At 44.8% G+C, this 27,403-nt stretch overlaps 2 protein-coding genes across 2 annotated transcripts in view; one reads left to right on the forward strand and one right to left on the reverse strand.

Moving 5' to 3' along the window:
* The window catches only part of LOC108316663 (zinc finger and SCAN domain-containing protein 5A-like), a 136,145-nt gene that overhangs the window by 7,213 nt on the left and 101,529 nt on the right, over nucleotides 1-27,403 (reverse strand). The gene's annotated exons all lie outside the window — the stretch shown is intronic.
* On the forward strand, nucleotides 14,320-18,406 carry LOC108316664 (zinc finger and SCAN domain-containing protein 5A-like). The gene is made up of 4 exons (XM_017546634.2): nucleotides 14,320-14,703; nucleotides 15,479-15,682; nucleotides 16,894-17,044; nucleotides 17,308-18,406. Exons 1-4 carry the CDS (start codon nucleotides 14,320-14,322, stop codon nucleotides 18,057-18,059), a joined length of 1,491 nt encoding a protein of 496 aa, XP_017402123.1. The 3' UTR covers nucleotides 18,060-18,406.

Raw genomic sequence — 27,403 nt, forward strand, 5'->3', positions numbered from 1 at the left:
CTCCCGAGTAGCTGGGACTACAGGCACCATGCCCAGCTAATGTTTTGTATTTTTGGTAGAGACGGGGTTTCACCATGTTGACCAGGATGGTCTTGATCTCTTGACCTCGTGATCCACCCACCTCAGCCTCCCAAAGTGCTGGGATTATAGGCGTGAGCCACCGACCCCGGCCCAGCAATGCTTTTTAAGAAGGGTGTGTGGCAGGCAAGGTGGCTCACACCTGTAATTCCAACACTTTGGAAGTCCCATATGGGAGGTACGATGGGAGGTACGCTTGAGGCTGGCAGTTCGTGACCAGCCTGTGCAACACACTGAGACCTCACCTCTACAGAACAAATTAAAAAATTTATTCGGTCGTTGTGGCTTATGTCTGCAGTCCCACCTACTCAGGAGGCAGAGGTGGGCAGATGGCAATTTTACAGAAGCCTTACATAACTAGTCAGAGTTTATAATGAGATGGAAAGGAGACCTGCTGCCTTCACAAGGTCTCTGAGCAAATGCATGAGAAAGTAAACCCAAATCTTTCTGAAAACCACCCCTCCCCCCGCACGCCAACTCCTAAACCCCATAGGCATCCTCACTGGTCGCTCACCTCCTTCCTGGCTTCCACCTCTGACCTCCTCGCGTGTGGAATGCGCTCTCCACCTGGCCGGGAGCTGAACTGCTCTATTTATAGAGAACCAGAGGGGCTCCAGGCCCCTTTTCTGGTTCCCTGTGCCGCCCCATGATTGGTTTAGGGCCATAGAATCCATTTTAGGTGATTGGCGTTGATTGCATTTCCTAATGAAACCCCACCCACAGGAAATTAAAGTATTAAACATACCTACTGTGCAAATAACATTGGTCGTCCCGCTCCACAGAGTTATGCGTCATATTTCTGAAGTATTAGGAGGCCTCAGAAAATACAGATCCGTAAGTTTTAGCCACTTTGGGTCCCCTCATGCCACAGACAGTAATATCATAACAAGTAAAGGACATGTTAAGAGCTAGTGGTTTAATATCAAATCAGTGATTTGATCTAGTTCCAGGAAAGCTTTCACATGTGAATGTCAAGATGTTGAAAAAAGAGACAGTCATTGTTGACACATAATGAAGACTGTTGATAATTTTTTACTTAAAAAAAAGGAGTTGACATGTGAAAGCTTTGCTTGAACTAGATCAAATCACTGGTTTGATATCAGCCAACCTACCCTTATATAAAAACAGTGGGAACCAGAGAAAGGTACATGGTCCCCACTCTGCATTCACTCCAGGACGGTGGGAGGTGGTTTACAGATCCACTGAGGGTCCTAAAGGGTTCCCTAGTTCTCAACCCCCTCAGGGCCCTCAGGCATGAAAAGCCTTAACGATGGGTGTGAATTTTACTGTCTGGATCATGGAGTCATTGTGGAATGACAACTAAGTGCTAGGCATAATTAAATTACAATTTGGAAAGTTCACAGGATCAACTGATTTACTCACAAATCCATTCAAATAGTGACTTCCTCATTTAAATTTCAGAGGAAACCTTCCCATCTAATCTTTTGAATAAATTGGAGGGCTGTTGGTTTTACACTGATTCTGGTTTAAATCCTTGGAAAATCTTAAGCCCCTTCACTCTGGAAACTTCAAACTTCTAGGGAGTAGAACTTTCTTGATGTGTTGTTTTGAAGATGAAATAAGACTATGTCAGTAAAGTGCTCTATACAAGGTCATTTTGCCAAGAAGTTGTAACAATTATTCTCTGATGCATGTTCTCATACTTTGTCATATTTTTTCTGGTTACCACTGAGGTGTTGACAATGAGTTAGAGTTAAGAATGGAGGCCGGGTGCGGTGGCTCACGCCTGTAATCCCAGCACTTTGGGAGGCCGAGGCGGGTGGATCACGAGGTCAAGAGATCAAGACCATCCTGGTCAACACGGTGAAACCCCGTCTCTACTAAAAATACAAAAAATTAGCTGGGCATGGTGGCGCATGCCTGTAATCCCAGCTACTCAGGAGGCTGAGGCAGGAGAATTGCCTGAACCCAGGAGGCAGAGGTTGCGGTCAGCCGAGATCGCGCCATTGCACTCCAGCCTGGGTAACAAGAGCGAAACTCCGTCTCAAAAAAAAATAAAAATAAAAATAAAAATAAAAAGAATGGAATTATTCACTGGAATTACCTGGGAGCTGTCTAAACCACCATCTGCCAACCCAATTCCCCCAAATCCTCCCCTCTGGAAACTCAGTCTGTTTCTGTGGATGTCATCGGTATTTTGGAAGGGATTGCATCAAATCTGTCTATGTCTATTAACAGTATGGTCTTTCTCACAATATTAATTCTTCCATTCTGTGAACATAGGTTTCCATTTTTGGTGGTCTTTTCCAGTTTTCTTCATTAGTGCTTACTAGTTTTTCTTGTGGAAATCTTTCACCTCTCTGGTTAAATTTATTCCCAGGTTTTGGGGCATTCTTTTGCTATTGTAAATGAGATTGCTTTCTTGATTTTTGTCCCACTACTTTGTTGTTGGTGTATAAAAACACTCCTGACTTTGTATCCTGCAACTTTACTGAACTCCTTTATCAGTTCTCAGTTTTACTGGTGGAGGTTTCAGGAGTTTTTACAGATGACATCATGTTGTTTGCAAAGAGAGACAATTCAACTGCCTCCTTCTCAATTTGGATGCCCTTTATTCCTTGCCCTGCCTCAGACTTTCCCAACACATAATAATAACAATAATAATAATAATTATTATTGTTATTATTATTCTGAGACAGAGTCTCCCTCTGTCACCCAGGCTAGAGTGTAGTGGTGAGATCTCGGCTCACTGCAAGCTCTGCCTCCTGGGTTCAAGCAATTCTATGCCTCAGCCTCCCAAGTAGCTGGAATTGCAGGTGCTTGCCACCACACCTGGCTAATTTTTGTATTTTTGGTAGAGATGAGGTTTCACCATCTTGGCCAGATGACTGGTCTTGACTCCTGACTTCGTGATCCACGTGCCTCGGCCTCTCAAAGTGCTGGGATTACAGGTGTGAGCCACCATGCCCGGCCTGAACACATTATTATTATTATTATTATTATTAAATGTTTTTTTCTTTAAGACGGGGTTTCACCATGTTGGTGAGGCTGGTCTTGAACTCCCGACCTCAGGTGATCCGCCCGCCTTGGCCTCCAAAGTGCTTGGATTACAGGCGTGAGCCACCGCGCCCGGCCTGAACACATTATTATTAACAAAGGTCACTAGGCTGAAGTTTGGAAACAGGTATACATTGTGATGCAGTCATCAGGACCAAGCAAGTTACCATCTCCATCGCTGCACATAGTTACCAGGTTCTTTCCTCCTTTTTATTTATTTATTTATTTCTCAACTCTTTGGCTCAAGCAATCCTGCCTCAGCCTCCCTAGCAGTTGGGACTACAGGCACGAGCCCCATCTGGCTTTCTTTTTATTTCTTGGGGTGTGTGTGTGTGTGTGTGTGTGTGTGTAACATTTAAGCTAAACCCTCTTGGCAAATTTCAAGTATATGATACAGTACAGATACTTCTTGACTTACAATGAAGTTACATCTTGATAAATGCATTGTGAATGTAAAATATAGAAAATAAAAATGCATTTACTATTAGGTCACTTACTGAATATCGTCGCTTAGCCTAGTCTACCTTAAACCTGCTCAGAACATTTACATTCCCTCGCAGTTGGGGAACGTCATCCACAGGAAACCTATTTAATAATAAAGTGTTGACTATCTCATGTAGTTTATTAAATATTGTACTGAAAGTGACAATCAGAATGGTGTGTGGCTACTCCTCAGTAAGGTACACAGCTGAAGGCAGAATTTTGACATCAGCCTGGCAACATGGCAAAACCCCATCTGTACAAAAACCACGAAAGTTTGCTGGGCATTATGGTGCAAGCCTGTAGTTCCAGCTACTTGGGAGTCTGAGGCAGAAGAATTGCTTGAGCCTGGTGGTCAAGGCTGCAATGAGCTGTGATCACGTCACTGCACTCCAGCCTGGGCGACAGACCCAGACCCTGTCTCAAAAAATAAATGAATAAATAAATGTTCTCCTCACATAAAAAAGCTAAGTATGCAAGGTCACCCATGTCAAATTATTTGATTTAGCCACTGCACTTTGTATACATATGTCGAAACATCATGTTGTACACCATAAATATGTACCAGTTTTATTTGTAAATTTATAAAGTTAATAATAATAATAACGAAAAGAATATAAAGCCTCTCTAAGTATGTATGACCAACCACAATTCTTTCCCCATCTCAGGTGAAGGCGGCTCCAGCCCCCTGGGCGTGCAATCCAGAAGATTTGTGGGGTTATCCTTGATTCCTACATTTCCTTCACGTGGCAAATTTACTCTCTCAACAAATCCTATACCTTATTAATTTATTTATTGACATAAACTTCACAGAAAATAAAATTAACTGTTTTATCTGTATGGTTTAGTGGCATTTGGTATATTCATGCTGTTGTGCAGCAGCTCCTCTAGCTAGTTCCTGTGCCTGCATGTCCAGAGTACAAGTTCTGACATTTGTGCATGCAAAGTCATTACTGTAATCAAAAAAGTGAGCATTCCCACCATCCTCCAACGTTTCCCCAGGCTCTTCAGCATTTCTCCCTCCCACAACTCTGGACCACCACCAATGTTCTCTGTGTCATTACAGACCAGTGACAGAACTTTCTTTTCCTTCCTTCCTTCTTTTCTTTTCTTTTTCTTCTTCTTATTTTTTTTTTTTTTGAGAGAGGGTCTTGCTCTGTTGCCCAGGCTGGAGTGGTATTATCGCAGTGGTTTGATCACGGCTCACTGCACCCTCGACTTCTCGGGCTTAAGTGATCCTCCTACCTCAGACTCCCAAGTAACTGGGACTGCTATGTCCGGCTAATTTTTCCTATTTTTTTGTAGAGATGGGGTCTCACTGTATTGCCTAGGCTGATCTTGAACTCCTCGGCTCAAGCAGTCCACCTGCTTTTGCCTCCCAAAGTACTGAGATTACATGTGTCAGCCACTGTGCCCAGTCTAGTGATAGAAATTTTTAGAATTTTAAATTAATAGAATCAAGCCAGATGCAATTTTTTTTCCTGTCGGTCCCCTTTCATCTTCATCATTATTTTGAGATTCATCCGTGTCCTTGGTTTTACTGCTGAGGAGTATTCCAAGCTTTATTAAATTGGGTGCTTTGGATATGTGTGATTTATTGTATGTCAACTATACCTCAATAAGACTATGAGGGGAAAAAGGAGATTCTCTTAAAACTGGAAAATGAGTTCAGAATTTGACCAATTCTCCTCATCTCAGCTACCAGTACTCACGGGCAAGCCATAGCCATCGACCTGGATGACTCTGGCATTGCTGTGACTGAGCTCTTTGTTCTTCCTCTTCCCCTATAGGGGCTAATTTCTTTTTTTTTTCTTTTTTTTTTTTTTTTTTTTTTGACAGGGTCTTGCTCTGTTGCCCAGGCTGAAGTACAGTTGCACAATCATAACTCACTGCAGCCTCAACCTCTCTGGTTCAAGCAAGACTCCCACCTCAGCTTATCCAGTAGCTGCCACCACAGGTGTGCACCACCAGGCCTGGCTAATTGTTTTGTATGATGTTGTAGACATGGAGTTTCGTCATGTTGCCCCAGCTGGTCTTTAACTCCTGAGCCCAAGCAATCCACCTGCCTCACCTTCTTAAAGTGCCAGGATTACAGGCATCAGCCATCACGTCCAGAATATATATGGGCTATTTTCAAGATCTTATTCTGAAAAAAATGCTAAACAGAGGTCAGAAAGCTATTCTATGAAGGCAGAGGCATTTATCCGAGCATTCAGTGATGTACCTGCAATGCCTAGATCTAATTTTACGAGTCGGCAGTGTCAACCCAATTCTGTCTCAACCCTATTCAATGACTCAAATAGTGGCAGCTCCACCTCCTAGTACAATGGGTCGACTTTCCACATTTCACATGTGCTCAAAGAATGGGGCCTGGCAGTCTGGAGATGAGACTTCTGCTTGTTTCTGTTTAGCTTCAGACTCGTGAGAAAGTCATGTCTTTCATTCATTCATTTAGTCCAAACATCATCGTCTGTCAAAACCGCATCCACTTTCTGTCTTTCAGTGGTCTTTCAAAACCCTCTCCCCTTGTTATTGTGTTGAAAATGAAATGAGGACATGCTTGGCACCTGGAGATGACTGGATACTACAGTTGTGCACCATAAAGGTAAATTGTTCCGTTGCTTGATGAGGCATCCCGGCGGTGGGTGAATCAGTCACTTCTAAACAGATAAGGAGTCTGAAGCAACCTCACCCACACTGAATCCCTCCACTTTTCTATGAAATAGGCCTCCTATCTTTTTTTTTTTTTTTTTTTTAGTTCTGCAACTTTTTTCACAGCTGATTAAAAAGAAAAAGCTACTGTTCACTCCAGACTTTCTTTTAATACAGTAAGTAAAGAAAACAGATTTTTCCCCCAGAAATATCAGCAGACACTTCTTGACATCCCACACTGCATTGGCAGGGGTGTTAACAGTCCCAGTTCAGATGTGCGGTGTTTCAGGTGGATGCACCGTAACAAGGATCTCACTGCCAGGCCATCCTCAGAATCGCATTCAGTCATGGGGTTGCCCTTCCAGGCTGGCAGAAAAGGAACCTGGGCCAGGCACTGTGAGCACCCATAGTGACTCACATCTGCTATCTCAGCACTCTGGAGGCTGACACAGGAGGATTTCTTGAGACAAAGAGTTTGAGACCAGCCAGGGCAACATAGTAAGACCTGCCTCTACAAGTAACTTAAGAGATTGTGTGCCTGGATGCTGAAGTCACAAAGATTTCAGAATATAGGTAGGAGAGGGGGTGTGTGGGTTAGCAGCCAGTTCCGCAGTGAATGAGGCAGAGAAATTGGTAAAAAGAAGCAAAGTGAAAACAAGAACCATGTTCCCATTTTCCATGTCTTCCTGGTTCACAAAGGGAGGTGGAAGAAACCATTGAAGAGTAAAGAGTTCTCTTGAAGATTACAAAAATTACTGCGTTCCCAGGTTCAGGTTCAGTAAAAGAAAAAAATAAAGAGAAAATTTTGCGGCATGCAGGGTGAACAAGCTCTGAAGATGTATTATACGGACTAGGGACTGTATTCAATGTTAGCGACCATCTCCGACTTCTGATGGCTCCGAGGCAGGAGAATAGGGAATTAGGGTAACTGGGGGTTAAGGCAGAAGCAAAAGAAGAGCAGGTGCAGCCAGTTTTAGGCAGAACTAGGCAGCACACAGGATACACCCTCACTCCTCCCCTTCAGCCTCTGATTGGTCACAGGTCAATCCTTCAAGGGGTGTAGCCAGTGGGAGGCTTCACGCACTGAGGGCATTACTGGGTTCATTTATGTTAATAAAAATCCTAATTGAAGAGGCCCTTGAGCCTCTTGCTGGAGTCTCGTTCCCAGTTTGTGAGTTGTCTTCAATAAATCAGTGCTTTCCTTACTCCATTTTTTGTGTCTTTGTCTTTCGTTGCTTTGTCCTTTTGTGACTTTGTGCATTTAGTTCAATTTTTTGTTCAACACGTTTAGACCGTGGACAACTCCATCCGGCAACAGCTCCACTTACAATTTTTTTCCTTTATGGTGCTACTTTCAGCTGTGTACACGGCTGAGGAGGATCCACACCGCCATTCTGATTGTCACTTTCAGTTCAGTATTCAATAAACAACACGAGATAGTCAACACTTCATTATAAAATAAATTTCCTGTTGGACACTTTTACCCAACTTTAGGGGAATGCAGTGTTTGGAGCAGATTTTTGGGTAGGCTAGCCTAAGCTAGGCTGTTCCGTAGGTGACCTAATATTGAATGCAATTTTATTTTCTACATTTTCAGTTTACACTGGCTTTATCAGGATATGACCTTTATTGTAAGTTGAGGAGAATCCATACTGTATTGTACACTTGAAATTTGCTAAAAAGATAGATTATGGCCTGGGCTTGGTGGCTCATGCCTGTAATTCCATCAATTTGAGAAGCTGAGATAAGCGGATTGCTTGAGCCCAGGAGTTCGAGATCAGCCTGGGCAACATGGCAAAACCCCATCTCTACAAAAATTATAAAACTTAGCTGGGCATGGTGGTGTCTGTATTCCCAGCTACTTGGGAAGCTGAGGCAGTAGGATCATTTGAGCCTGGGAGGCAGAGGTTGCAATGACCCAAGATTGTGACATTGTACTCCAGTTGGGGTGACATAGAGTGAGGTTCTGTCTCAAAGATGTAAAAAAATAAAAATGATAGATCATAAATGTTTCACCCCCTGCCCCCCTCCTCACACCAAAAAAACAAAAAGCAAGCCAGGTGTCATGGCACATGATCTTTGTCCCTGCTACTGGGGAGACTGAGGCAGGAGGATTGCTTGACCCAGGAATTACACAAATAAATAACTAATGAAAAGAAAATAGCAACTGTGTGAGTTAGTGAACACATTAATTAGCTTGACCGTAGTGATAACTACACCCTGTATAGGGATATGTAAACATCGGCATGGTGACCTTAGTCACCAAGGACAGATAGAGCCCAGGAATTGGAGAGCAGCCCAGGCAACGTAGTGATACCCCAATCTTTACAAAAAACTCTTTTAAAATTAGCCAAGTGTGGTGGTGCTTGTCTGTAATTCCAGCTACTCAGGAGGCTGAAGCTGGAGGATCTCTTGAGCCCAGGACTTCGAGGCTGCAGTGACCTATGAGTGCTCCATTGCACCCAGCCAAGGTGACAGAGTAAGACCTTGGCTCTAAAAATAAATAAGTAAATAAAATTATAAAATACTGATGAGAGAAAATGAAGAGGGCAGAAAAATGGAAAGATATTCCATGTTCATGGATTGGAAGGATTTATATTGTGAAAATGACCATAATATTAATAGAGATCTACAGATCCAACACAATCTTTACCAAGATGCCAAGGACATTCTTCATGGAAACAGATGTCATGTTTCAAGAGGAGAGGATTTGAGGGAATTGGGTAGGTAGGCAGATGGTGGTTTTAGGCAGACTCCAGTTCATTCCAGTTAACAACTCCATTCTGACTCACTATCAACATCTCAGTTGTTAACAAGAAAAATATCACAAAGTATGAGAAAATGCATCAGAAAATAAGTGTCAGAAATTTTTGGCAAAATGACCTTGTATCAGGCATTTTACTCACATAATCTTATTTATCTTAAAAACAACACATCAGGAAGATAATAATTCTCTGGTTCTAGTCACAGGGAGTTTGAAGTTCCCAAAATTCAGTGGCTTCCTTAAGATTTCCCAAAGATTGCAACCAGAATCAGTGTAAAATTAACAGCCCTCCAACTTATCTTAAATGTTAGATGAGAAAGTTTACTCTGAATTAAAAATGAATGAGTTTGCTGGGTGCGGTGGCTCTCGTTTGTAATCCCAGCACTTTGAGAGGCCAAGGCGGGCAGATCATGAGATCAGGAGTTCAAGACCAGCCTGACCAACATGGTGAAACCCCGTTCTCTACTAAAAATACAAAAATTAGGGTGTGGTGGCGGGCGCCTGTAATCCCAGCTACTCAGGAGGCTGAGACAGAATTGCTTGAACGCAGGAGGTGGAGGTTGCAGTGAGCCGAGATGGCGCCATTGCACTCCAGCCTGGGTGACAGAACAAGACTAGAAAAAAAAAAAAAAAAAAAAAAAAGAATGAGTCACAATTTGATTTGTGAGTAAATCAGTTGATCCTGTGAACTTTCCAAATTGTAATTTAATTATGCCTAGCACTTAGTTGTCATTCCACAATGACTCCATGATCCAGTAAGTAAAATTCACACCCATCGTTAAGGCTTTTCACGCTTGAGGGCCCTGAGGGGGTTGAGAACTAGGGAACCCTTTAGGACCCTCAGTGGAGCTATAAACCACCTCCCACCATCCTGGAGTGAATGCAGAGTGGGGACCATCTGCCTTTCTCTGGTTCCCACTGTTTTTATATAAGGGTAGGTTGGCTGATATCAAACTAGTGATTTAGTCTAGTTCAAGAAAAGCTTTCCCATGTGAATTCCAAGAGTTTGAAAAAGAAAAGTAAAGAATTATCACTATCATTATATATCACCACTGACTATCTTTATTTGCTTAAACTGGATTAAATCAGTGGTTTGATATTAATCCACCAACTCCTTTTTTTTTTTGAGATGAAGTCTCATTCTGTCGCCCAGGCTACAATGGAATGGCGCAATGTTGGCTCACTGCAACCTCCACTTCCCTGATTCAAGCAATTCTCCCGCCTCAGCCTCCCAAGTAGCTGGGATTACAGGCGCCCACCACCACGCCCGGCTAATTTTTGTATTTTTGGTAGAGACAGGGTTTCGCCAAGGTGGTCAGGCTGGTCTGGAACTCCTGCCAGACGATCCAGCCACTTCGGCCCCCCAAAGTGCTGGGATTACATGCATGAGCCACTGTGCCCGGCCCCCACCAACTCTGAACACGTCCTTTACTTTACTTATTAGGATATTACTGTCTGTGTGGCATGAAGAAACCCAAAGTGATTAAAACTTACGGATCTATATTTTCTAAGGCCTCCAAATACTTCAGAAATATGACAATTCAGTAGAATGGAAAAACCAATGTTATTTGCACAGTAGGCATGTTTAATACTTTAATTTCCTGTGGGTGGGGTTTCATTGGGAAATGCAATCAACGCCAATCACCTAAAATGGATTCTATGGCCCTAAACCAATCATGGGGCGGCACAGGGAACCAGAAAAGGTGCCTGGAGTCCCTTGGCTTCTGTATAAATAGAGCAGTTCAGCTCCCGACCAGGTGGAGAGCTCATCCCAGACGCGAGGAGGTTGGAGGCAGAAGGCAGGAAGGCAGGAAGGCAGTGAGTGTCCAGTGAGGATGCCTATGGGGTTTAGGAGTTGGCGTGCGGGGGAGGGTTGGTTTCAGAAAGATGTGGGTTTATTTTCTCATGCATTTGCTCACAGACATTGTGAAGGCAGCGGGTCTGTATTGTACACCATTATTAACTCTGGTTTATTATGTAACTCTTCTGTAAAATAGGAATGATATTAAATATTTCATCATGGTTGGGTTACATTTTTGGGACAGGGTCTCGCTCATTGCCCACGCTGGCTTGCAATTCCTGGTCTCAAGCCACCGGCGGACACTTCCCCAGTAGCTGGGTCTACAGGCACATACCAACACACCCGGCTACTTTGCTGTAGAGATGGGTTCTCGGTACGTTGCCCAGGCTGGTCCTAAACTCCTGGGCTCAAGCACGCTCCCAACTCGGTCTTCCAAAGTGTTGGAATTACAGGCACGAGCCACCTTGCTGCGCACACTTTTAACCGCTTGTTAAAAAGCGTCACTGGAATTTCCCTTTCCACAGGGTATAAAATCAAGCCATCAATGAATGAGCATCAACCTACTAGGCCAGTGAGAATCTGAGTTAAGTGTCCCTACCTGGGTGTCTTGTGTGCTGTATACTCCCAGAATTGAACACTGACCCCCGTACCTACATTTATTTTCTCCCGTGTCCCGTTGCTTGCTTTAATGCGAAAAGAAATGAGAGCAAATACAAGGTGATTTCTAGGAACATGAAATCAATTTTTTAAGAGACAGGCTCTCACTATGTTGCCCACGCTGTTATCAAACTTCTGGGCTTGAGTGATCCTCCCGCCTCGGCCTTCTGAGCAGCAGCAGGCCGAGGTTTCCCTGTGGCAAAACCACTTTTAATGCAGATTTTCAGGCTGCCTTTTCTCTCTTATATCTGTATGCTTTTTCAACAAAAAATTAATTTGCTTCTAATTGAAAGCTAAAAATTGTACATATTTGTGGTGTACAGCATGTGCTTTGCAGGACATAAAACTTGTAAAAGGGCTAAATTGAGCTAATATTCATATGCCTTACTTTATGTACAAATCATCTTTGGTCATGAGAATACTTGAAATCTACTCTTTAAGCAATTTCCAAGTGTACAAAACATTGTTATGAGCTGAAGTCACCATGCTGGACAATTGCTCTCCTGAGTTAATTTCTTCAACTGAAACGCGTACCCTTTGACCTACATTTCCCCAGCCCCCACCCCAGCCCTGGTAACCAGCATTCTACTCACAGCTACTGTGAGTCCACTGGGTTTTAATTATTATTTATGTCGTTTACTTGTTTTATTTAATTTTTTTTCATAATTTGAACTTGTATTTTAGATTCAGTGGGTACCTGTGCAGATTTGTTGCAGGAGTGTATTGAGTGATGCTGACGTTTGGGGTGTGACTAAACCCATCACCCAGGACCTGAGGACAGCACCCAATAGGTGGTTTTTCAACCTTCCCTCCCTCTGTCCCTCCCGAGGTTCACTGGTTTGGAGTCCACGTCCTGACTTCCTTTCCTCTGTACATGCCCAGGAAAGGGATTGAGGGATCACGCAGTTGTTCCACGTTTAATGTTTTGGGGAGCTTCTACACGGTCTCCCATATCGGCTGCAGTGATATACATTCTCAGCACAGGGCTCCAAGGTTCCTGTCCTCCGAATCCTCTCCAACACTCACGACATGGGTCTTTTTGGGAACAGCCGCTCTAGCCGGCCTGAGGGGTGTCCTGTGGTTTGGATTTGCATGTCCTGAAGATGAGTGATGATGAGCACCTTTTCCTAGACCTGCTGGCCATTCACAGGTCTCCATCTGAGACGCCCACACGGGCACCTTGCCCCCTTCTAGTGGGTTCTGTGTTTTCTCGCTGTGGAGCAGTTCATGCTTTGCATAGGAGCCCGTGTGAGATGCGTGGTGTGTAAATATTGTCTCCTCCTCTGGGTTGTCTCCCAGCTCTGCCGAAGCTCTCCCTGGCTGTCTGTCTGTTCTGCACTTGCTCAGATTCCTTCCAGGAGGTGTGGGGTTTCCATCCTCCAGGCTTCCCATGACCTTTCCAGAGACCCTCCTGTCAAGTCTTTCTGCTTTCTGAAGACTTTCAGAAAACATCCCCCACCTGTGGCTAGGAAAGCAGAGCTGTGTTCTCATAGCTGTTGAACTTGGATAATAATGGATGCCTGGAGAGTATCACATAGTGGTTCTTGCCTAAAGAAACTACAGTTAGAACCACATTTCAAAAAATCTTTTTTTTTTCTTTTTTTTTTTTTTTTTGAGACAGAGTCTCGCCCTTGTTGCCCAGGCTGGAGCACAATGGCATGATTTTGGCTCACTGCAACCTCCGCCTCCTGGATTCAAGTGATTTTCCTGCCTCAGCCTTTCAAGTAGCTGCGATTACAGGCATGTGCCACCATACCAAGCTAATTTTTGTATTTTTAGTAGAGATGAGGTTTCACCATGTTGGTCAGGCTGGTCTTGAACTCCTGACCTCAAGTGATCCTCCTGTTTCAGCCTCCCAAAGTGTCAGGATTACAGGCATGAGCCACGGCGCCTAGCCTTAAAAATATCCTATTGTCTGATCCCACTTCCTGAAAATTTCATTAAGCACTAGACTTTAAATCTATTTTCTGAGATGAGATTAGGAACAGAGAAATCTTTAGAGACAGAAAGTAGATTAGTGATTGCCAGGGGCTGGGGTGGGTGGGGCAGGGGTGATTACTGATTGGGATGGGGTTTTTTAGGGTGATGAGGTAACTGTGGAAACAGACTTGTGGTGATGTTTGCACAACACAGTGTGTGCCTTAGTGCCATGAAATTGTGCACTTACGGGAGGTAAAAATGATGAAATTTATGAATGTCCATTTTACCCAAAATAACAACATCTGTGTAGGAGCTTAATTCTCATAGGATTACTTAATGCTCACCCTTCCCTGGAGCAAATAAATGTTCTGAGGCTAACAAGAAAATGTGTTGGGGGAAAATTGTAGGTTATAAGTATTTTCTCTATCTTTTTGCATAATGATGATTAAGGACTTTGCCTTGAATCTTGTGTGCACAGGAAAACATAAAGAACTGACATGATTGTTGCATCAGATTTTAGGAGCTGCACATAACTGTCCTATTTAATGTACAGTTGGAAACCATGTTGTTCCAATTGAAAGGAAAGCGGACTCAACCTTTGCACAATGATTTCCTAGAGATCAGAATCCAGGGGAGAATTCAGGTTTTAAGCCAGAACATGTAGTCAGGTATAGACACTGGAAAAACAAGAGAGTGGATTCATTTCCACGGTGCTGAGTCTGATACCGTGGAGAAGCCGCATCCAGGATTGGGATGACGGATTTAGAAGGGAGGGGCTGATGGAGTAGAAACTTAAACTGATTGGGTTCACGCTTTTCTTTGCAGACTTCTGAGTGAACAGTGAATCGATACCTGAGGAAAACCAAAGACCTGTGTACACAGGCCTCAATTAGACACCAGCTACTGGAAGAGCTTGCTAAGAGACTGACTGAAATATTCTCCAGTAGATATGGCTGCAAACTGCACACCCTCATGGGGTCAGGGACAAGCCTGCAACAGTCCTGGGTCAGAGCTGCCACGGTCTGTGGCATCCTCAGAAACTCCACTTGGAAATCATGACCGGGACCCTGAGACTTGTCACATGAACTTCAGGATGTTCAGCTGCCCGGAGCAGTCGGACCCCATCCAGGCTCTGAGGAAACTCACTGAGCTGTGCCATCTGTGGCTGAGGCCCGACCTCCACACCAAAGAGCAGATCCTGGACATGCTGGTGATGGAGCAGTTCCTGATCTCCATGCCCCAGGAGCTCCAGATCTTAGTCATGATGAACGGTGTGCGGAGCTGCAGAGAGCTGGAGGACCTGCTACGGAACAACAGAAGACCCAAGAAATGGGTGAGTAGGACCCTCGTGGTTGGTGCAGGGAAGGGGAGCTGGGCTGGGGGCTGCAAGGTGCAGCTGGACTCGAGAGGACACGAGGGGCTGCTCTAGGTCAGCACTTCCAAGTAGAGGAGAGTTTGCCCATCAGGGACACATGGCAGTGTCTGGAGACAGTTTTCGGTTGTCACAAGCTAAACATTCTCCAATGCTGAGGGCAATCCACCATGACAAATACTCATCCAGCTTCAAATATCAGCTGTGCTGAGATGGCACATCCCTGGTCTAGGAGATGGACAGGCAGAGGGAATACAGGCACCCACACCCTGTGTGAGTCCAGCAGGAAAGAAAGACGCTGGTGAAATATTCCGCCTGATGGAACGAAGGGAAGGAGGGATTAGAGTGAACTGAAGGGGGGTCCAGAAGTCCCCACCTGAGGCAGGGAAGTGGTTGGCATCAGAGATCCAAGCATCTCTCTCCAGGTCCCCACAGGAGCCCCTAAGTTCCAACACAAGGTGAGCTCCCATTGGCAAATGGAGCTGGATTCACCCAGAATATTCCTCCTTTTCTTCTCTTTGGTTTAGAGACCCTTTCATTTAAAGGACCCATATTTATATACTTCTCTAGAGAAAAAAAATTCAGACAGGACTGCTGTGTCTACAGAGCTGACTGTGCATTGGGAAGATTTTGAACATTAATTACAGTAAAGTGTGAGCATGATGGCAGGACCCAGGGAATGTGAGAGCTACTTTCAGGCTCTCACGGTGAGTCTGATTGTCTTTTTTCTCTACAGTCTGTGGTTAACTTGCTTGGCAAGGAATATCTTATGCTGGACTCAGAGGCTGAGATGGCTGAAGCCCCCGCCAGTGTCAGGGATGATCTGAGAGACGTGTCCAGCCAGTGGGCCTCCTCTGTGAACGACATGCAACAGGGGGAAGGCCAGGCCAGCTGGGAGCTGCAGACCCTGCCCAGGGTCCCCACACTGTTCAGCGGGCAGGTGAGTGTGTGAGGCCCTGGTGTCTGGACAGAGGTGGGAGAAGGAACAGGAGGAAACTGAGTGTGCCTCTGGACTGATTAGAGATTTGGTACAGGACAAAATTAGATTCATTTTTCATGGATGTGTTACATCCCCAGACATTCCTGAGCCATCACAGAGAGTGAAGCTTTATCTACATTTTACTACCATGGAAGCTTTTAGCATCTAGGGTTGGGGGTAAGAAATGGTCTCAGTGGGCCAGGTGTAGTGGCTCACGCTTGTAATCCCAGCACTGTGGGAGGCTGAGGCGGGCGGATCACGAGGTCAGGAGTTTAAGACCAGCCTGGCCAACATGGTGAAACCCCATCTCTACTAAAAATATAAAAGTAGCCGGGTGTGGTGGCGCATGCCTGTAATCCCAGCTACTCAGGACGCTGAGGCAGGAGACTTGCTGGAACCTGGGAGGCAGAGGGTGCAGTGAGCTGAGACCATGTCACTGCACTGTAGCCTGGTTGACAGAGCGAGCCTCCATTTCAAAAAAAAGAAAAAAGAAAAGAAAACACAAGAAATGGTGTCAGTGAAGTGAGGGTGGCACTTGGCACAGATGAATGAACTGAAGGTCCCTTCCTCACAGCCAGTTTCCTCAGACATTTCACAAAATCATTCAGCCAGGAACCCATTTCCTACAGACTATCTATTTTTTAATTTGAGGAGTGTTTCTCAACTGGAGTGATTTTGCCTTTCAGGACACATTTGGCCATGTGTGGAGATGTTTTTGTGTGTCATTGTAGGGGGTGGTGGGGTGTTCACAGCATCTAAAGGGTGGAGGCGGGGTCTCTGTCCTACACAGGAGTGTCTCCACCAGGAGGGTGATGCAGCCCCAATGCCAATGGTGCCATGGGTGAGGGACCTTGACAAAATCCTGCTCCTTCCAGCGTCAGGGACAGGGAGATGGTGGCATGGCTGGGAGAAATAGACTCAGAGAAGCAAAGAGTTGAAAACCACAAGGCACAGGGGCTGATTTAGAATATGGAGGGTCCCGATTAGGGACAGACTCAGAAATGAGGTGGTGATGTTGACTTGGGGTGATGGGGTGGCCCAGAGGAAGTCTGCACATGTTTCCACCCTGTGTCATTAGAAAAGTTGGTGCATCCAATCAGGAAGGGACAGACATGTCTGTGCTTCCACCAGTGTAGACCCAGCAGTCATTGCTCTTGGTTTTTCATTGTCAGGGAGAGGGCTTCCTGATACAAAAGACTGTTGTCATGAAAGGTGACCCAAAGGTTTGGAGACCCAAGCAGAACCTGGAGAAGGATCTGAAGGAAAACAGCAAAGAGAACCCAGGACTCACATCCCCAGAGCCGCAGCTTCCACAGGGTCCCAGTGAGTATGGAGACTTGGATCCACAGGGAGTTAGCCCCCCTCTTCTGGGGTGGGGGCTGGGGCCAGCATTATCATCTCCTGGGGGAGTTGGTGCTCAGCTGCCAAAGCCTCTCCATCCCCCACTCTCCAGAGATGTATGGTCCCATGTCTTAGGCTTGAGGTGGAGGGGAAGTTCTCAGCCAACTTCAGCGTTTGGTTGCAATGAGTTTAGTGAATTGAAAATGCACTTTATTCACTGTTTTATGTGGAATTCCTTTTTCCAGCAGATCTGGTGAGGGCAAAGGATGGGAAGGAACCCCAAAAAAGAGCCTCTGTGGAGAATGTGGATGCTGACACAGCTTCTGCCTGCACAGTGGAGACAGAAGCTTTGGCTCACAGCGAGGACAGAGGAGACTCTCTGAATCCGAGAGGTCCCAAAAGAAGCAAACCAGACGCCACTTCCATTTCCCAAGAAGAGCCTCAAGGAGGAGCCACACCTGTGGGCAACAGAGACTCCTCAGGACCAGCTGGGATGAATCCAGTTCATTCCCCAGGCCCTGCGGATGCAGGCAGTCACCCCGATGGCCAAGAAGCCGTGGCACTGCTGCCCTTTGCATGTGATGTGTGCAGTAAGAGGTTTAAGTATTATGGCAAGCTAGTCATCCACAAGAGATCACACACAGGAGAGAGACGCTTTCAGTGTAATCTCTGTGGCAAGCGCTTCATGCAGCTCTCAGACCTCCGGGTTCATCAGCGCACCCACACTGGAGAGAAGCCCTACATGTGTGATGTCTGCCAGAAGCGGTTCACCAGGACATTCTCCTTGAAATGTCACAAGAGGAGCCACACAGGGGAGAAGCCCTACAAATGTAACATCTGCAAGAGAGTTTTCACCTACAGGAAAAACGTGAAACAGCACCAGCGCATCCACTCTGGAGAGAAACCCTATAAATGCTCCAAATGTCCAAGAGCCTTCGGTCGGCCTGAAACGTTAAAACGTCACCAAAAAACACATTGCAAAACCACTTCCTGGTGATTCCATAATCAGGTCTATGTTATCACATCCTATGTGAAGGATGATTTTTCACTGTTGTTATCAGATGACATATGACACATAGAGCACATGCAAGGGCCTGACACACAGAGGAGGGGCCCTAGATAGGATTCACCAGAATGTCTGAGGAAATATTTATTCTCCACATTGACTTGTGTTTTCTGTTTCATTATGTCTGTTGTTTTCTTATGGGGTTATTTTGGTTTGTGGTGTTCTTTCAAAAATCAAACATCTTATAACAAACAACTGAGGCTTCTGATTGACATGCCGTTACCCACTGTCTTGCTGTAAAGTAAAATTGTCAAAGTAGGGTGTCCAAATTAAATACGCAATGCCTGGGGACATTTGTGTTTCAACCAAACAATTTTTTAAGTATGAGCATGTTCTAAATTATTATTTATCTGAAACTCAGCTTCTATTGGGCATCTTGTATTGGTTTTTCTTTTTTTTTTTTGAATGGGGCGTCACTCTCACCCAGGCTGGAGTGCACTGGCCTGATCACAGCTCGCTGCAGCCTTGAACTCTCAGGCTCAAGCAATTCTGCCGTCTTGGTCACTGGAGTAGTTGAGATTGAAGAGCACACCACACCATGTCAGCTGACTTTTGTATTTTTTGTAGAGATGAGTTTTGCCACCTTGCCCAGCCTGGTCTTGAACTTCTGAGTTCAAGTGATCTGCCTGCCTTGGCCTCCCAGAGTGCTATTACAGGTGTGAGCCAGTGTGTCCCGTATTGATTGTATTAGGCTTTATCAGTATTTTATTCAAAATTTTTAAAATAATTTTTTGTAGTGATGGGATCTGTCCTGGCCTCCAGCAATCCTTCCACCTTGGCCTCCAGCAAGTGCTGGGATTATAGGTGTGAGCCACCACACTTGGCTTTAGACTTTATTTTTCAGAGCTGTTACAGGTTCACAAGGAAATTCAGTGGACAGCACAGAGTTCCCCTAGACGCCCTCCCCACACAGCACAGCCTCTTCCCACCAGCATCCCCAGCAGAGTGGGATGCTTGTTCCGTCAGTGAGCCTGCCTAGACACATTATCCTCACCACCCAGACTCCATGGTGTCCATTAGGGCTCGCTCTTGGTGTTGTACATCCTGTGGGTTTGGACAAGAGCCTAATGATGAGTATCCACCACTGGAGTATCATGGGGGGTATCTTCACTGTCCCCCAAATCCTCTCTGCTCTGCCTATTTACCTCCCTGCCCCAGATGGTGTATTTTTTGGCTTAAAGTTGGCAACCTCTAAATTCCTGATTTGACTTTTGAACTACAGAGGCGTTAGGAGTCTCTGGTGACTAGTTGGTCTTAGTGGCATTACCATCCCATGAAGGCTTTGTTGATCCACAGATGGGTGGGCCCCAAACTCAGAGATTCTGATTTAGTAGAGTAGAGGTGGGACCTGAGAGTGTGTGTTACAAAATGACTTCATTTTTGTGAATGACCACTGATGACCCTTGTGACTGTCAGTCTCTGTTACTCTCTGTGCTTCAGGAAGACCAGTCTGAGTTCAGAGACTGATTGAGGGGTGCCTTCCTCCATGATGTTTAATTTTGTTGAATGGGGGATGTGTATGGCCCACTCTTGGCACTTTTCTGTGTAGCTGGAGATGCACTAGTTTTGGACTTTTGGCCTTTATCCACTTTCTAATGTATTCTTTCTCTGGGGAAAAATGATTGAGGCGTTTTGGAGGAGAAACTGCCCTGAGAAGCTGTATCAGTCAGGGTCCAATCAAGAGAAAAAGCCCACAGCAATTTGCACAAGTAGCACTTAATATGAAGCAGGGACTGACACACAATGACCTGCTACCTAGTTTTTCAACAGTCCACAAGCTAGAAAATAGGATTTTTTTTTTTTCTCCGACAGGGTCTTATACTGCCTCTCATGATAGAATGCAATAGCATGATCATAGCTTACTGAGGCCTTGACTTCCTGGGACCAAGCTTCCAGCACATGATTATGTTAAGTGAAATAAGCCAGTCCAAGCGATCCTGCCTGGTCAGCTTGGCTAATTTTTTAGTTTTTTTGTAGAGACAGGGTCTCACTGTGTTGCCCAGGCTAGTCACAAAGTCCTGAACTCAAGTGATCTTCCTCCCTTGACCTTCCAAAGTGCTGCAATTACAGGTGTGAATCAGCACATCTGGACAAGAATTGTTTTTTATGTTAAGAGTTGTAATATGAGCAAACCAGAGAAGAATATCCAACAGAGACCAAATAGCCTGCAAAACATAAAATATATATTCTCTGCTCCTTTATGGAGAAAAGCTTTCTGACCTCCAAAATAATCATTAACCACAACAAGGGCCTAACTGTAAAGAAAAAAGACCTCTGAAGGAAGGATGCCTAGGAAGGAAAGTTTCTCAGAGGAATGAGAATCCACTGACAAATTTTAAAGACTGTAACAGCACAATTAGGTTTACCTAACTTAAGCTCAGTATGCCTGTCAAGTGAGAATGGATTGGAGGGTGCTCGGTAAAAGAGGATACGGGAGAAATCAAGATTCTCTTACGGTTTTCTGGGAGAGTGAAAGGAGAACTGATGGATTTCAGGTGCACCTACCCAAGCCTGGCTTGAGCAGGTGAGAGGCTGTAACAACGCAAACGTTGGGACCACCCTGGAGAAAAAGGATTACATCACCCAAAATTGAGTTCGAATGTTAAGACTGATGACACACACATACCCCTATACACACACACTCTCCAAGAGGGTATGAAGCTTATGACATAACAGGATTTCTAAAGAGAGCAGATTGGGCTTTCCCAAAATGGTCTGAAGGTACCTTGAGAGGGCAGAGAGAGGAGGCTGGCTGGGGGTTTCCACAGCCAGGGCTACAGCACAGAGTTTGAACTCCCCACTGGCACTAGAAGAGTGGGCACCCAGGCTTATCAGTTTGTCCAGCTTCGAGGTGATAAGAAACAAACATCAAAAAGCGGCCAGACTTTCAGTTATGCCAAGAGAGGAGCAAGTCAAGAGTGGAGGTGTGAACCTCACTGGGGGGATCTGGTTGAGGCCTCTGGTCGTTCCAGGGCTGGACCACGGTCACCAGGGAAGTAGGAGACAGCCCCCTAGGGTGCAGGGGGCCAAGGCTGGTGGCCGGGTATGGAGAGGGCTGTGGTGAGGCAGTCACAAGGCAGGAGCTGGGGCGGCGAACATGCCCGGGGGCCCCATTCTTGTGGGACTGACAGGCCATAACAGGAGCAAGAAGACAGACAAGGCGGCGGCACGTGGGGTCTCTTCCTCCTGGGATAGCCCTCGTGCCCCCTCTAGTGGCTGAGCTTGGAACTGCGCTAGCTGCAAAGGAGCCAGGACAGCCCTGTTATTTTTTTATTTTATTTTATTTTATTTTATTTTTATTTTATTTTTTTTTTTTTGAGACGGAGTTTCGCTCTTGTTGCCCAGGCTGGAGTGCAATGGCGCGATCCCGGCTCACCACAACCTCCGCCTCCTGGATTCAGGCAATTCTCCTGCCTCAGCCTCCTGAGTAGCTGGGATTACAGGCACGCACCACCATGCCCAGCTAATTTTTTGTATTTTTAGTAGAGACGGGGTTTCACTATGTTGACCAGGATGGTCTCGATCTCTTGACCTCGTGACCCACCCACCTCGGCCTCCCAAAGTGCTGGGATTACAGGCTTGAGCCACCGCGCCCGGCCTAGCCCTGTCATTTTTGAGCCAGCACTGAACTGGTGGACTTAGAGGCTGGGAAGCAATAGACTGGTAACTGACACAGAAGCCCTGTCCCTTTCCCTTGCAGAGAGTCTGCCCAGAGGGAGCAAATTCTGTTCTACTAAGCATTTTACAAGGTAGCCTGACCCAAAACTGCCTGGGGCCTGCTAGTGATAGGGTGTCTTTCTACTCCTGGGGTTCTGTATGAAGAAGTTCATGATGCCCTCATCTCTAGTCTTTAAATAATGAAGGTGAGAGAGAATCAGGGGCCCACTGTTAAGGAAAATGCATTTTTTTTTTTTTTTTTTTTTGAGACGGAGTTTCGCTCTTGTTGCCCAGGCTGGAGTGCAATGGCGCGATCCCGGCTCACCACAACCTCCGCCTCCTGGATTCAGGCAATTCTCCTGCCTCAGCCTCCTGAGTAGCTGGGATTACAGGCATGCGCCACCATGCCCAGCTGATTTTTTGTATTTTTAGTAGAGACGGGGTTTCACTATGTTGACCAGGATGGTCTCAATCTCTTGACCTCGTGATCCACCCACCTCGGCCTCCCAAAGTGCTGGGATTACAGGCTTGAGCCACCGTGCCCGGCAAGAAAAATGCATTTTTAAGTATTAGGTGGTATAGCCACCTAACAAATAAATAAACTATTAAAAGCAAAGATTTCAATAATGACCTTCACCAAAAGTGCTTTAGGATGACTGAATCTATGTCTAAATGCCTAGAAATAGTTGATCAAGCAATGAGGAAACGGCATTAAAAATGCTTTCAGCTAAAAAAAAAAAAAAAAAAAAAAAAGCCAGGCGTGGTAGCTCACACCTGTAATCCAAGCACTTTGGAGGCCAAGGCGGGCAGATCACCTGAGGTCAGGAGTTCAAGACCAGCCTGACCAACACGGTAAAACCCCGTCTTAAAAAAAAAAGTGCTTTCAGCAAGTGATGCTGTTAAGTGATGTAAGCCAGGCACAGGAAGACAGATTTCTCATGTTCTCACTTATTTGTGGAATCTAAAAATTATATCAATTTAACTCACGGACATAGAGACTAGATGGATGGTTACCAGAGGCTGGGATAGGCAGTGGTTGTGAGGAGGTGGGAATGGTTAATGGGTACAAAAATAGAAAGAATATATAAGGCAGTATTTGCTAGCACAACAGGGTGACTATAGTCAAAAATAATTCAATGGCACTAAAACAGTAAATTGGATTTTCTGTAACACAAGGCTAAATGCTTAAGGTGATGGATATTTACACCGATGTGACTATTAGGCATCCCATGCCTATATTAAAATATTTCATGTAACCCGTACATTTTACACCTACTATATACCCACAAAAATTAAAAATAAAGAGTTAATTTTTTTTTGGAGATAGAGTCTCTGTCACTCAGGCTGGAGTGCAGGGGTGCGATTGGGCTCATTGCAGCCTCCACCTCCTGGATTCAAGCGATTCTCCTGCTTCAGGCTCCCGAGTAGCTGGGACTACAGGTGCATGCCACCGTGCCTGCCTAATTTTTGTATTTTTTAGTAGAGATGGGATTTCACCATATTGGTCAGGCTGGTCTTTAAGTCCTGACCTTGTGATCCACCCACCTTGGACTCCAAGTGCTGGGCTTACAGGCGTGAGCCACTGTGCCTGGCCAAAGAGTTACTTTAAAAAAAAATGCCTCCAGACCAGTCACGGTGGCTCATACCCGTAATCCCAGCACTTTGGGAGGCTGAGGTGGGCAGATCACTTGAGACCAGGAATTCAAGACCAGCCTGGGCAACATAGAGAGACCCCTGTTTCTACAAGAAAATGAAAAATTAGCCAGGCATGGTGGTGCGAGCCTATAGTTTCAGTTACTCCAGAGGCTGAGCGGGGAGGGTCACCTGAGCCTGGGAAGTTGAGGCTGCAGTGAGCTGTGAGTGTGCCACTGCACTCCAATCTGGGTGACAGAGTGAAACTGTCTCAAAAAAAAAAAATTCCTCTGGTTGGTTAGGAGAGGACAGAGGAAGGGAGAACAACGGAAGGTGGGCAGGGCAGAATGGGGGAGAGAAAAAAAGATGGAGAGAGAAATTTGTGGACCCCAAGAATATAGCTCACCTAGAAAGGTTGGAAAACTTGAAATGGAAGTGGTGGCTTGGTACTTTCTTGTCCACAGGATGACGGAACTTGTAAAAGAATCCTGGGCGCCAAATGAAGCATGTAAGTAACAGGAAAATTCCAGAAAGCTGAACACCTGGGTGGCAGTCTGCATACCAGTGAAAGAACGTTCTTTCCACTTCCATTTCAGGTTAGTGTGTTGGGAAGACACGCACTGGTTGGGGGTGAGGGTTGTGATATTAAGAAGGACTGAGGTGAACAGTTTTGAATGTTGGAACGTCAGCAGAATGAGGACACATGGGGAGAAGTTATTCTGTGCTATAGACACTAAATAATTCTTTTTTCTTACAATGAAAAGTTTCAGATCTGAGGAGTGGATGACAGCTGGAGAAAGTAGGGATGCAGTGTCTCTTTGTCAGTTCCGGTTTTGCATGGGGCACGGTGGCTGTGTCTAAGCCAGTGCCACTAGCATCATACACACATGTTAAAAATAAAGTTAGAGGCCGGTCGCTGTGGCTCATGCCTGTAATCCCAGCACTTTGGGAGGCCAAGGTGGGTGAATCATCTGAGGTCAGGAGTTCAAGACCGGCCTGGCCATCATGGTGAAACCCCATCTTTATAAAAAATAAATAAATAAATAAAGTTAGAATGTTTTATAGCGAATTTGTATAGTTACGACAAATGTCCAGCAGATGGCAGAAAAGATCTTGTTCTGACAGGTACAGCTAGACGGCTCTGCTGCTGTTTGACATTACACATAACCAATGCTTCAAACAAAAGAAGTTTATCTAACTGATATACATCTTTTTTCAAAAGAGCATCTTTTTTTTTTTATTTTAAATAAGCCTTTCTCCTGTTAGTGTGAGGATAAATTTGGTGGTTCATATGAGAGTTCACACTATCTGACATTTTTTCTTGTACTCTGCTAGAACAGTATATTCAAATTTTATCATGGAATATTTTATTATTATACAAATCATTGTTGTTAGCACCAAAGTATTACATAAATTGTGGTCCCTATATATAATTATGTTCTAATTAGTGTATAGCCCATTTTATCTATTATACAATTTTACGAGACCACTGTTTCCATCATTTTACCTATTAGTTGTAACAGATTCTAGGATAAACTGCTAACATTATTAAATTATTTTTTTCTAGGGTCAAGTGAGGTCTTTGTAGCATGTGCTGCAATGTCCTTCCTTTGGAAAGGTGAATAATATCCCACTGTACAGATGGACCCTATTTTGTTTACCCATTCCTTCTTCAGTGAACACTTGGGTAGCTTCTACTTTTGAGCTACTGTGAATAACGCTGCAGCGAACATGGGGTACAAGTTCCTGCTTCCAGTGTTTTTAGGTATGTGTCCAGAAGTGGCATTCCTGGATCACATCGTAATTCTATGTCTAATTTTTTTTTGGGGGGGGACTGCCATGCGGTTTTCCTTGTGTATGAACAGTGCACAAGGATTCCAATGTCTCCATATCCTTGGGAAAATGTGTTACTTTCTGTTGTTTGATAGCGATGGTGTGGTTTTGATTTACATTTCCCTAATTAGTGATGTGGAGTGCCTTTTCATGTGTCTGTTGGCCATCAGTATATCTTCTTTGGAGAAATGTTTAAGTTCTTTGCCCATTTAAAAATCATGTTAGTTTTTTGTTGTTGAGTTACAGTATTTCTTTGTATACTCTGGATATGAACCTCTTTTCAGATGTATGATGTGCAAATATGGTATCCTATTCCATAGGTGGCTGTCACTCTGTTGATTGTGACCTTTGAGGCAAAAACTGTGAGTTTTAAAATATATATTTTCTTGGCTGGGCACGGTGGCTCAAGTCTGTAATCCCTGCATTTTGGGAGGCTGAGGCGGGCAGATCACCTGAGGTCAGGAGTTCAAGACTAGCTTGACAAACATGGAGAAACCCCGTCTCTACTAAAAATACAAAAATGCACCGGGTGTGGTGGTGGACACCTGTAATCCCAGCTACTTGGGAGACTGAGGCAGGGGACTCACTTGAACCCGGGAGGCGGAGGTTGCAGTGAGCTGAGATCATGCCACTGCACTCCAGCCTGGGCAACAAGAGCATAACTCTGTCTCAAAATACATATCCTTACTACAATTTTATTTAGGTATAATGGAGGTACAGTAAACAGCACGTTATCAGTTTACGATGCGTTGTGTTTTGACATCTACGTAAACCTGCGAAACCATTGTCACAGTGAACATAACGAGTCCCATCCATCCCAAGAGCTTCCACGTGGGTCCCTGCAACCCACCCCTTCCTCACGTCCAGGCAGTCACTAACTGGCTTTCTGCTGTTATAGGCTAGTTGCACCGTTTAAAATTTTTTTTTGTTTTGTTTTTTGAGATGGAGTCTCGCTCTTGTTGCCCAGGCTGGAGTGCAATGACACAATCTCGGCTCACTGCCACCTCCGCCTCCCGGGTTTGAGCGATTCTCCTGCTTCAGCCTCCCAAGTAGCTGGGATTACAGGCATGTGCCACCACTCCTGGCTAATTTTTGTGTTTAGTAGAGACGGGATTTCACCATGTTGGTCAGGCTGTTTTTGAACTCCTTACCTCGGGTGATCCACCCACCTTTGCCTCCCAAAGTGCTGGGATTACAGGCGTGAGCCACCGTGCCTGGCTAGAATTGTAAATAAATCTAATTGTACACTCAGTGTGTTTCTCTCAGTGTGGTTTCTTTCACTGATAATTCCAATTTTGAGATTCACCCCTAGTATCCCGTTTCAATAATTCATGTATTTTCTTGTTGAGTATTATTGAGTTGGATAAACATGACACACCATTTATCTCTTTATCTGTTAACGGACATGAGCTGTAAAATGTAACTTTTTATTATGTGCAGAATCTTCCTGTGTATGTGGGTGTGTTTTCAGACTTTATTTTTCGTCTTCTATTGATCTAACGTGTCCTTGCTCAAGTAAAACATTGTTTTAATCACTGCGGTCTTAAAGCATTCTTTTCTCCTGTTTTTATTTCTAGTTTATTTGTTTTTATTTTTTGGTGTGTGTGCATTTTCTTTTTGAACTTTAGAAGCTACTTAACACATTCTATTAAAATATCCCATCAAAAGTTCCACTGGAATATATCTTTTTTTCTTTCTTTTATTTTTACCAAATACCCAGACTTTGAGGAGGTAGAATATATCTTGTATCACTTTTTGTTTACAACCATATCTCCAGGAATGGATGGTTTAGTTTTTCTTCACCACTGTATTGCATAGTACTTGACATATGTTATATGCCCCCAAAGTATTTGCTGAAAGAGTGAATGAATACCTGTGTGGTGTATTCACAGAGGGAAGAGTATATGCCCATGGAGAAAGAATACGGTAGAATACAGACATTTACTTTTCCGGAAAAATGTCCACAACTAATTGATAATAAAGGAATAGAAAAACCGGGTTACCTGACCGTAAACATGATGTGGTCCCATTTACAAATCAGGTGCATGTGAGTGCAGGTGCGTGAGTGCAGGCATGTGAGTGCAGGCATGTGAGTGCAGGCGTGTGAGTGTAGGTGCATGAGTGCAGGAGTGTGCATGCAGGTGTGTGAGTGC

Source organism: Cebus imitator, unplaced genomic scaffold, assembly GCF_001604975.1.
Source record: "Cebus imitator isolate Cc_AM_T3 unplaced genomic scaffold, Cebus_imitator-1.0 Scaffold190, whole genome shotgun sequence".
NCBI lineage: Eukaryota > Metazoa > Chordata > Mammalia > Primates > Cebidae > Cebus > Cebus imitator.

Excerpts from the sequence above, each read along its gene's own strand:
- LOC108316664 (XM_017546634.2), top strand. The coding sequence starts at position 14,320 with ATGGCTGCAAACTGCACACCCTCATGGGGTCAGGGACAAGCCTGCAAC. Across the intron at positions 15,683-16,893 it reads CCACACTGTTCAGCGGGCAG|GGAGAGGGCTTCCTGATACA; the intron begins GTGAGTGTGTGA and ends TTTCATTGTCAG. Across the intron at positions 17,045-17,307 it reads GCAGCTTCCACAGGGTCCCA|CAGATCTGGTGAGGGCAAAG; the intron begins GTGAGTATGGAG and ends TCCTTTTTCCAG.